The sequence below is a fragment of the Mastigoproctus giganteus genome, chromosome 3 (assembly GCF_048544385.1).
Source record: "Mastigoproctus giganteus isolate SK-2022 chromosome 3, ASM4854438v1, whole genome shotgun sequence".
In the NCBI taxonomy this organism is placed as follows: Eukaryota; Metazoa; Arthropoda; class Arachnida; order Uropygi; family Thelyphonidae; genus Mastigoproctus; species Mastigoproctus giganteus.
Window position 1 is genome coordinate 58,149,871 of NC_143577.1, and position 12,327 is coordinate 58,162,197.

The 12,327-nt window shown below is 36.3% G+C and overlaps 1 protein-coding gene across 1 annotated transcript in view; it reads left to right on the forward strand.

Moving 5' to 3' along the window:
* LOC150088040 (head-specific guanylate cyclase-like) overlaps positions 1–10,620 on the forward strand; it is a 181,627-nt gene extending 171,007 nt beyond the window's left edge. Inside the window, exons 6-9 of the mRNA XM_090369990.1 lie at positions 5,486–5,652; positions 7,689–7,832; positions 8,331–8,485; positions 10,347–10,620. Of these exons, the coding sequence (XP_090226116.1) occupies positions 5,486–5,652; positions 7,689–7,832; positions 8,331–8,485; positions 10,347–10,563 (683 nt within the window). The 3' untranslated portion in view covers positions 10,564–10,620. The remainder of the gene's footprint in view (positions 1–5,485; positions 5,653–7,688; positions 7,833–8,330; positions 8,486–10,346) is intronic.
* The last annotated feature ends 1,707 nt before the right edge of the window (positions 10,621–12,327 follow it).

Genomic DNA, 12,327 nt, shown 5'->3' on the forward strand with positions numbered 1-12,327 from the left:
TACTCTGCTGTGCCTTATTGGCATAAAAAGACCATTGGGTGCTTTTCTAGCGGAGGATAACCAATGCCAAGGAAACTACACGCTGCAATTTCAGCGCGACCAATTTAATTTCATTATTTCCAAAGAAAAGTGGTTTAAAGCCAACTATTTACCCAAATTAAATGGAAATTGGCTTAATGAAAGGGCTGGCCATTCTTCATAGATTACACTTGCGTTATCCTGAAGCTGCTAAGGAGATTAAATTTATAAATCTTGTTTAGAAAGGGGAAGAACCTGTGTATTTATTTAGTCCAATGCAGTATAATATTTATGCTAAATTTGACTTAAAACACAATGGTATATGTTATTAAGTAATAGTGTTTACTCTAGTATTATATTTCCTCCTTTATACTATAACGTAAGGAATTAACAGGAATTAACCAGTCATAAAGAATTAACAGGCCTTGGAGACGTTACTCAGCAATGTCTCAGGAATCCTACGATATAAAAGAAATAACTGGACACTTTCCCTGATATTTGGAGCTCTTGAAAATATCCCATTATCTGAGCATCTTATCAGACAGTCGAGTGGACGCAAGCGACGTCCACTGTGGAATATTCTGCCTTACTAAGAATGCTACCATAAGGTGATTACGGTGGTAATCGGCCCACTAAATCATGGATGGAATGCGGACAAAAGGGGATGAATAAAATGCGAAAGTCGATATTCGAAATTGAGGTAGTCTAAGAGTCTCCCAGTCGCTTTGAAGAGCAATGCGTCCTTGGACTCAGCGAAATACATAATGGCCAGAGAATAATTTACGACAAAGAGCCTGTCGTGAAAGCATTGGAGCAAAGCTAACAGACAAAGAAAACATTGTTTGAAGCGCTTCTGTATCATATTTGATTCGAACATCAAGCACTTCAAATTGTAAATCATGCCCGACCATGCGATCATCATAAAAGATGGCAAACATCGGAATAAATCAAAATCACTATTGATGAACGACACTCTGAAGTATGAGTGCCAACAGAATTTATTTTATTTATTTATGACAAATGCGTACAGTTATGCCAAGGAAATGTGTGAATCATTAGTCCGATTTCATGCAGCTAAAAATTGTCATTTATTTAGTTGACATTTATATCGACATTTATTATTTTTTAGTGCCCAAAGAAAGTGAAAAGATTTATCTGATTTGCAGACCAAAAGTAGCTATTCTATAAAGTGACATTAAAGTCCTTCAACATAATCCCCTCTTTTACAGCCAGGAATTCTCGTGTAGATGTTAAATGCTTACTACGTTCACATCAGTGAAATCCTGTTCAAAGTTTTCCTTCAAGGCATAGATTTCTGTAAGATTCTTACCATGTAGTGTTTCAGTTTTAATGAATGACCTCTGCTCTAGGTTATTGTCTGAGACCACACATTTCCCCCTCTATATCTTTGAAAGCTAATTTCTCAGAAATACTACAGGAGACAACAAAAAATATAGACGAACCTTCTTACGAGATTTAAACTTCCGACGAACACTAAACAAACAGTACAGTATCCCGCAGCTTTCCAATGAAAACTATCTACTTTTCCCAAATGGTATTTGTTATTCTTTATAAAAGAAAGCTCCACTCTTTACCGTATTTTATAGGACATGAGTATATAGACAGTTATGAGTATATAGAGCTAATTAGCATTACAGTCAATCCAAAATACTTCCCTTCCTTCATTAAAAAAGAGATAGTATGAATCAGAGCTGTAATACTCAATATGTTCTACGTTGATAATAATATTAGTAAATTAATAAGAGGAGTTTACCTCAATATAGTACGTGGAACACTTCCGTATGATACCCTCCAGAAATTAAAACGGAAAAAACGAAAAAATCGACAACTTACCGGTCCATTAAAGTAAAATATAAATAATTAAAGTAAAATATAAATAATTAAATAATCAATTTAACACAATTCAAAATCAATTCAAAACAATTAAAATTCAAATTAACGCAATTAAAAGAATAACGAAAATATCAAAACGATCTTCCTTCCTGAAGCTGACAATGCTTTTCGACCGACTGTCGTGATCACAGGAATGAAAATCACCGAATCAGGCAAAACCTGCAACTTAAATAGTGATTATGTGTCTTCGCGCATGCGCGTAAAGGTCCACGCATCGGAGATCAAATATGGCCGCCGAACATTAACAGAATTCTCGTGTAATTTAATTTCAATGGTTTCTGCAATTAATAGTCGCGTATAATTACGTTGAACATTAAGTATTTTGGCCTCGTTAAATAAAAAAGTATGTTTTTCGTTAATGGCATGAAAGGCTAATTCTGACGCTGCTGAACGAGAAGCACGAACTGAGGTTTCGTGTTGATTTACACGAATATTAAGAGAAAACCGCGTCGAACCCTGATAAGACGAGTCGCAATCACCGCAAGAAATGTTGTATACTAGATCATTAATTTGTGTTGCGAACGCGGAAAGAACCGAGCGATTGTTCAGTATAGTGTGTAACTTCCGTATAGGTCTAGCTATAATTTTAAATTCGGTATCTTTAAAGAATCTGTTAAGCTGTTTGTGCCACTGTTCAACGTATGGGACAGAAATAAAGTATTTTTTGATATTACTATTGTTGATTGGTGCAGTATTTTGTATCCTATCCTTAGCTTGTACCCTAATTCGATTTATTGTGTTAATGGGATAACCCCTGTTCAAGAATCTGCTAGTTAATATTTGTATTTCTGAGTCCAAAGCAGAATCGGTCGTTGAATATTTATAGGCATTTAGAAATTGATTAAAGATAATCGATCTTTTGTAGGTGAACGGGTGGTAGCTATTATAATGTAGAAGCATACCGGTGTTTGTGGGTTTTCGATAGATGCTAAATTGTATTTTGTTCGAGTCCCGGGTAAGCGTGAAATTTAGAAAGTTTAATGATTTAGTATCCGTATCTTCCCTTTCCAATGTAAATTTGAGTCTAGAATGAATATTATTAAACGAATGTAAAATGTCTTGGATAGTACTACTATCGGTAATAACTAGAACATCGTCTAAATACCTCCCATAGTATGTGATACGGGGACGAAAAGGTGTCAAATGTATCTGCTCAATCGTTGAGAGATAGATCTCTGACATTAAGCCACTCAGGCTCAAACCCATTGGTAATCCAAAAATTTGTTTGTACACCTTGTCTCGAAAGGTGATGTAGTTAGCCTCAACTAATAGTTTAATTAAGTGAAAAATTTCCTTAATAGGCAGCTTCGTATAATTAGTCGGTGTCGAGTTTTTATTTAACATATCCCAAATAATATCTAATGTGTATTCAACGTTTACATTCGTATATAATGATGTAACATCTAATGAGAATAAATTGTCATTGTCGCCGAGTCTACAGTCTTTAAGATTATTAAATAATGTATCGTAATTCTTAATCCCAAATTGTATAACCTGTCTAAAAGGTTTTATAATGTTATATACATATGTGGCTAAGGCTGAAAATGCCGAGTTCCTGTAGGAAACAATAGGTCGAATCGGAAATCCAGGCTTGTGTAATTTTACCTGACCAAAAAGTGCAGGAATATTGTATGTTCTGGACTTCAATTCCTTCAACTGAACCATAGTAATGTAGTCGTTTTTACGATATGTGGTTAACGTTTTATTGTATTGATTTACCAAATTGGTAAACAGTGTCGGGTCCACTTCACGATAAGTGGAGGTATCAGACACAACTGAATCTAACTTATTAATATAATCATGTTTATCTAGTATTACCACTGTGTCTCCTTTATCTGCCCTCTGTATAATAATGTCCTTATTTTCCCGAAGTTCTCGTAAAGCTGAACTGTCATGTGTATTCAATTTAGGAAGTCGCGTTTCTTTTATGTTATTCACTACTTGGTTAACTTGTTGAATAAATACATCTTTTTGTGGAACACTACGAAGTCCAAATTCAATATCAATTACGCATTGTTTTTTTGGCAGCTTTCGAGGTGGTAAATTATAATTTAATCCTTTGGATAAAAGTGAAATCTGGTCCTGCGATAGTGTACACGAGGAAAGATTTGTAACCTGTTGATATGTCGGTTCGTTGGATACTGGGTGAGGGGGTGTTCGTGAACTAGCCGACATATTCTGTGGTAGTGCGTTATGTGTCTGTGGGGGGGATGTCACCCAACTCGTGTGAACTTGGTCGCAAGCTCGCGACAATGTGTTAGAATTCGCATGAACGTGTCTTGAACTATTCGATAATGTTTGCAACTTATTAACGTGTCTGTTTTCTATCTCTGAGGCTTGTGCTTCACGTCGCAAATCTATGGAGGTCTTCAATACAGACCAATCGTTCGGATGTAGATAATTTTTTAATTTATCGCGAAGCTTCCTAACCTGGGAAAGGTATTTTTGTTTATCCGAATATCGAGATTTTAAGGCAAGCTTAACAATATTACGTGATGTCGCCAGTGATAGTTGTTTTATGCCTGAAATTTTTTGATTTAAATTCACCCTGGCAAACTTCGGAACGATGTTGTTTTGAAGGCAATATTTTAGGAAAGAAATATGGTAACTTTGGGCCGAGTACCTTAGTGTAGATTTAATGTAATTTTGTACCAAGCCATTCAAAAAATCTCCCATAATTGTGTGTATCGATTGTATACTACTGGAGAGACAGGAAGAGAATGGAATAGTCAATAAGAGTTTGGAAATTAATATAAAAAATAAAGTAAAATATAAAAATTATTTATATTTTACTTTAATGGACCGGTAAGTTGTCGATTTTTTCGTTTTTTCCGTTTTAATTTCTGGAGGGTATCATACGGAAGTGTTCCACGTACTATATTGAGGTAAACTCCTCTTATTAATTTACTAATATTAAAAAAGAGAGTACGTTTTTTTACTCCCAGAAACTCGGGCTTTTCATCCAGCAAATCAAACAAACTGATAATGGAACGCACGTGGTTGATAGACACGATATATTGACCCTCATCATCTTAGGTGCCTTGGCGATTATTCTAAACAATGCAGTCTGAGCAGCTGTAAGCGATTGTAGAAATATCTTAAAAAGGATACTACTTTAAGAAGAAATCAAAAACTTATTTTAAGTGGCTGTGGAGCAAACAGATAAATTGTAAATCGGAACTCTCGTGAACCTATAGTCTTCGTGGGTAACACGGTGGTTATAATCACCATCCACCCCACACCGGTTGGAAAAGACTAATTCAAATCCCTTAAATGATGCGAGAAACTTTTATGGACATTTTTATTCCGTAGCTGAGTTAGTCGGTCTCAGGCAGGGCTAGGAAGGAAGGATTTTATCTCGGAACTTAGTTTTTCGTCCAGCAAGACAGGCAAACGGACCAGAGAACACAGTTTTCATAGTACAAAAGGGTAGATGAGGTAATTCTCGGGTGACCCTAATATGACAGTTTTCATCATAAACTTATTAAAACGTATTTCATAATAAACATCAGACTGCTAATATCCAATATATTGTTTTTCAATTTTTTTTCAGGAAAGCCAGTCGAAGCTCAGCAGTACGATAATGTAACCCTCCTGTTCTCTGACATCGTCGGATTTACGGCCATCTGTGCCACAGCAACTCCCCTTATGGTGATAAACATGCTGAATACACTGTACACTCATTTCGACCAGTTTTGTGGAGAGCTAGACGTGTACAAGGTAATGTTCACTTCTTTATCTTTGCAAATATCTTCTTTCGCTTTAACACTATCGTTCTCTTCAACTAACTAGCGAAATAACGTGCAATTAATGGCGTGTTCGGCTTATCTCTACACTGTTTTGTTTTAAGGAATTAGACTGGGAGTTATTACGCTAATAGACAAATTACGCTAATAGACAAGGATTTATCCACCTCGGCATTAAGGAGGACGAATCAATAAAATGATCAGAATGCTCACAGCTTTATTAAAAAGAGCGCGCGCACACACAAATATAAGTGTAGATTTATTGAGCTTGGAGAATGGTGTTCAAATAGTTTAAAATAAATTGTGTTGTATTGCCCAGCGAATCATATTTGGTTTCTATAAAACATGCAGAGTTTTAATTTCCGTTTAAAATAATAATTTTTTTCTCCTTATTGTTTTGTTGGCTGAAGCTTAAATACATGCGGCCGAATTCGGGTGATTTAGTCGGTTTGTCAAAAGTAAACTGCTGTGGCAGACATCCAAAAATTTGGCAGATTTTTTTTTGCATTAAACCATTATCGTTTACGTGTACACTGATGTTGCAATACTGTAGCAAATGAGTGTCAAAAAAGGGAACCGCATATCTTGAATAAACAAAGTTGAGTAAAAACTACCTAGTTTTGGAAATTTACTATTTTTAAAAGTTTACCAATCCGACTCAATTGGTTGGAGAACGTATGGTATAATTTTTCAATATTCGGACGGAAATTAATTAAAATTAGCTGAGAATAAAATATTAAGAGAAATATTTAAAAATACAATATTGATACTTTTAAATTACTTAATTAAAAAAATTAAATAGAACTGTTTATTCGGCTACCTATTTCAGGCTTTTATATGAAAGAAATAATAAATTTAGCTATGAAACATAACTGAATTTACTGGAGTGATTTTTCTGAAAAGTAAATACGAGGAGGTATCAAAAAGTTTACCCTTACCTAGAAATAATAGCCCTAGAAAGGAGAAAATTTACTCTCTATGTACTCTCCATGTATAGTGACATTTCTTTCATCTATGGATCAGTCGTTTAATGCCTTGATCATACAACCCGCTTTTTGCCTGAAACCACGATTCCACTTCATTGATGACTTCTTGAGAAGAATCAAAGCGGTGTCCACGCAATGGTTTCTTCATTTCTCGAAACAAGAAGTCTGACGGTGCTAGGTCAGGAGAACAGTTGGCAATTCGACATTGCTTCTGCAAAGGCGTCAACAATCTTGGAACCTATCGCGCGGAGACCTTAGACATGTGCAGATGGTCATGTAAAATGCTGTGGGCAGACCCATAACTAATTCCCATTGCATTTGCGATGAAATAAATTGTCACTCAGCACCAGCTACTCAACCTTTGCAACCGTCTGTCTGTGGATGTTGATGGCCTTCCTTCTCTTGGCTAGTCAAAGACACTTGTACGACCGCACTGGAAATCCCGTTTCCACTTTTTTACAGTGTCATAGGATGGACAATTCTGCCCATGCACACCTTTCAGTTCTTCGTCAATTTCCTGAGCTTTCTAGCCCTGCAAATGCACGAACTTGATCAGTGCTCGATACTCCACTTTTTCAACCATAGCGTACTTCCTCAGATTCTGGGCTCCACCTCTGGAGTATGATCACCTACAGGAAAGCCGACCGGGCTAGCCGAGTGGGTAAAGTACCTGCCCGGCAACCCCAAGGTCGCGGGTTCGATTCCCGCCTCGGGCTTGGATCAAAGTACTGCAAAAAACCTTGGGAGGTGCAATATGGCCACAGAAGCCGATGCGCCAACAACTCCCAAATCAAAAAAAAAAAAAAAAAAAAACCTACAGGAATTAAATTTCACCTGTTAGGTATTGAATATGTAAACAACCTATATTAAAAATGGCATCTTCCTACTGATGTTTTATCTAGGTCAGAGTACGAACTTTTTGATATCCCCCTCGTACATAACTCACACTAGTTTTAATTGCTTGATAATTATTTTGCGTTGTTGCTCCAACCACGAAGCATTTATTTTTATTCCTTTAATTTAGACTGAGACAATTGGCGATGCTTATTGTGTGGCAGGGGGTCTTCATCGTCCGAGTCTTACACATGCGCAGCAAACTGCCTGGATGGCATTAAAGATGATGTCGATATCCAGAACTGTCTATTCCCATGATGGAAAACCTTTACAGGTAATTATAAACCACCGATAGACATTTTTAAAATTCCAACAGCCTCTACGAACGTCCGGGACTGGAACACATTTTATATAATTTTTTTTCATTGTTTTTGGGAACTGAACCAATCCAGAAAATACTTCCCACACGTTAAAAAATACCCTGTATAATTGATGTTTATATAGAAATGTAAGCAGCATATGATTGTGGCGAAAGAGAAAAAAATAACATTTATTTTAATATAACATTATATAATTGTTTTGTTGTTGTTTTTAAACCAAGAAACAATCCATATTCTCAGATCTAAAAATGTCCTTGTATGGAATATCAAAAGCATTTAGATATAAAATGCATGTTTTTTTTTTTCAAATTTTGAAATTAATTGTATACGGTACAAGAAGTTAAAAATTAGTTTGAATGGATATCTCGAATGTGACACTCAAACCTTTTCATGCAATGCTAAGAATTAATTTAGCAAATATATAATTAGAATTTTTTCGTTCATTCTCTTAGATGAGGATAGGCCTTCACACCGGATCTGTGCTTGCTGGGGTGGTGGGAATGAATATGCCAAGGTACTGTCTGTTTGGAAATAATGTGACTGTTGCCAACAAGTTCGAATCTAACAGCCAACCAATGAGAATCAACGTCAGTCCAACAACCTACAAGTAAGCACCTAAATAAGAATGTAAACTAATGATTAGCTATTAAATAATATTGGAATTTTTTTCCGAATGATTACAGTTCTTCCAAACTACATTCATTCATTCCACTAGAACAGTGCAAACATAAATGTAAACATACCCTAAAATTCAATGTAATTATATTCTATGTAATAACCTACGCCGGTTATATAACCAACTACACAATTTACGTAACCAGTTAGGATTGCTATATTTTTTCAACTTTTTTTACGACTTTTTTCTTTCGTCCTAATCTTTTACGCTTTTCCTTAATTTTCATTATCCTCCTAAGCAAATTTATCATATAGCCTATTACATAGATTATCGGCCATTAAGGATTGGATAATGTGAGAGACTATTTTCAAGCCTCCATCAAACACAAGGTTTTAAAAGAAGATGAATATCTCTCGCATTTCATTGCGTATAGAGGTTTCACCATTTGTCTCTCATTTAGAGCACTAGGTTCACATCCCTTCAGAAAGCACAGGAATCTTTAAAGGCCTCTTCAATCATAACTACAATAGAGTTCTCAAGAGGAGGGAAGAGGTTCCTCTTGTGAGTTATTCTTGATGAACCATTCGTTCACTCAACCAGGGGTTGGAAACAAACTTAAATTTTTATGAAAATTCATCCACAGGGATGGATTTTCATAAAATTAAGTTATTACATGCGGAAGGAGGGACAAATAAATAATAATTGTCGGATTTCTATTAGTCCGATTGTAATAGAATTTTGGATGGCTCGACAAATCTTTTCAAAAGGCTTATATATGAAATGTTGACAAGCCACCTTCTAGGAGTCGAGTTGTTATTACATACGGCCGTATAGACGTACAAGGTTAAAAGATAATGAGCATTATCTATCAATCCGAGACAACGCGCCTAAAAAGAAGGCGCCGTTAAAAACAGACATTTTTAACTTCAAGTAATAATGAATAGCAAAAATCAAATATCTATTTTCTGTTCCAATTTTTTTCCAAGCTTCTCTTATGATATTTGGAAGCCAAAGCACACCATTGTGTGAAAGCGTTTTATAGTTTCAAAGTTTAATACTTTTTATGATTATCGTACTTATCGATCTTCAGTTATTACGTAAGGCATCTGTGACCAATTGCTTCACTTAACGATTTCGAAAACACTCAGTGGCTTATACAAAGCCAATAAAGATGCATAGTTCAAAAATCGCTAAGGAGGCAAAAATGCAAGAAACTGAAAGGTAATGGAATTTAAATGTGCGTCGTACTTTTCCAGTAGTTGTGGTGGAATACATAGCAAAAATCTTCCAAAAGTGCCATCAGCAAATAGGATTCATAGGAGGAAATATCTCCGACAAATCCTTTAAAATTTTGGAGCTGTGTCCACGCGTTTTGTTATTCTCACAGCCAGAGAAGCTACTTAAATGAATTTTTCTTCAACTTGATTCCATCCTTTGGAGGATATGAACAAAGAAAAGACAACTGATGTCTTATTAGCGTCTTTAAAAGTTATAGTTTGATTCAAGGCAAACTCGATCACAATGATCTTCTCTGATTCAATAAAACAAACGTTTTATTAGTTGTAAATAATCTCTTGAACAAACCATCGGCAAAATTTAAACAATATAAAGTATTATAGTTATTTAATACACCAACTCTATTAATTATTCTTAAATTTGATTCTTTTGCAAAAATTCATTTGAATTTCTTTCGACTCCATAACTACGAAGTCCTTTTCCGTTTTTAAGAATAAATTAATACACGCATTTTAAATTTGGTTTTGTTTTGAGATATCTGTTAAAAGAAATATTTTGTTCATTTATTAAGTTGCCATGCCATTAAGTAATTCAATTCATTTGTTTATATTTCTAGGTTGTTAAAAAAGGTTGGTGGTTTCGAGCTCACCCCACGCTCACCAGGTCACCTACCTAAAGAATATTCGGGAGACCCCAATGACACTGTCTATTTCCTCAAAAACTACACCCACTCCAAAGTGGATTCATCGGCCGATTTAAGTGTGCATGTTTCCAAAGCCATGCAGGAAATAATTTCTAATTTTTCTCAAATGTGGACTTGTAACAAGAGTTAAGATTATTCCCAGTTGTACATCAGTCGCTTCATAAATTTAGTAGCCGCTGTTAGTAAATGTCAGTGTGTCAATAGGAAGAGAAATAAATATTCATAATTTCGATAAAAATTGTCTCTCTTGATAACTTTCGTCCATTTACTGTAGCCTGATTTTTATTATTCTTGAAATTAAATAACCTGCTGATATATTCTAATAATGAATCTGAAACTATTCTGAGATCCTCAATGTCCTTCAAACTACGACTCGGCAGTAGAAATCACCTCATCATAAGGCGCAAAGTGTTTTCCACGGAGAAAGAGCTTCAAGGTAGGAAAGAGGAAAAAATCCAGGGGTCGAAGGTCGGAGAATATGTAGGATGCTGCAATATTTCAGTTTTTCCTGGCACATCGACTACGTTTGCAGGTTGGCTGCAGGGTAGAAGGCAGGGGTTGTGATTAATGGATATTTTTGAGATTGGTGTAACGTCAGAAGTGAAGTCCCCCAAGGATCGGATCTTGGGCCACTGTTGTTTCTCAATTTCATAAATGACATCGACGAAGGGATAGAAGGCGAGATGTCAAGACGACTTAAAGATTGGTCGACTCGTTAATGATCAGTGCCAAGCAGAGCTCTTTCAGGATGATTTGAACAGGCTTCAAAGATTCCTTTGTTCATTATGTAAGAATTTATTATGAGCATCTGTTTAATTAAATATATGGTTGACAACACATCATCCAATGAAACCGGAGGCTAATATACTCGAAGAAAGGGCTCTTACTAGTATTCACCTCACAACAGGCAGTGCAACAAATAAGGAATAAAAAATGCCCAGATCTTCTGGAGCCGGAAATTATTAAAAAAGTAGTAGACATCTCTCCGCAGACTTTACTAAACCTCTTCAACACATTCCTGAAGACTGGAGTCTTTCCAACCGACTGGAAAATGACCAACGTCAAATTAATTCTAAAAAAATCCTATGAAGCCACCCGAACAACGCGAATCATACCGGTCAATTGCCCTGCTCCCAGTTGCTAGTAAACTCCTTGAAAAGATGCTTCACAAGCGACTCTTGCACCACCATGAAGCTGCAAATCTCCTGATGCCCACACAGTTTTGGTTCAAACCCGGAACCTCAACAGTGGATGCTCTCGATAGCCTCCTGAATTCGGCTGCTGCCTGTGATAGGAAGTACTTCTTGGTTATTTCGGTCGATTTTGCTGGGGCGTTCGACACCATCTGGTGGACGAGCGTCCTGGCCAGACTGCGGAAGGCAAAAACACCCATCAACATTTATAAAATAATGAAGTCATATTTATCCCGGAGAAAAATACAAGTAGTGACTCCGTACAAGAAACTAACCAGGCCTGTTTACAGGGCCTGCTCCCAGGGCTCAGTACTGGGATCGCTCCTCTGGAGTATGGTATTTAATGAATTTCTGGCCTTCGACCTGGGGAAGTCCACTCACGGGCATCGCAGATGACCTTATACTGACTGTTGCCGCAGACAACCGACTTCAATTGGAAACCCAGGCAAATCGAGCAATTCAAATTCTACAAGACTGGATGAAGATCCATTTTCTTAAGATCTCACCGGGAAAAACCTACTCAATGCTACTGAAAGGAACATTAAATCTCCGTAGACCACCGCAAATTAAAGTAGAAAATACAACTATTAAACTACTTACTGAGATGAAATACCTAGGAATCATACTGGACAGGAACCAATCTTTCAACCCACTCAAGAGGCACACCTTGGGACTGTATTACAAAACGACATTTATACCAG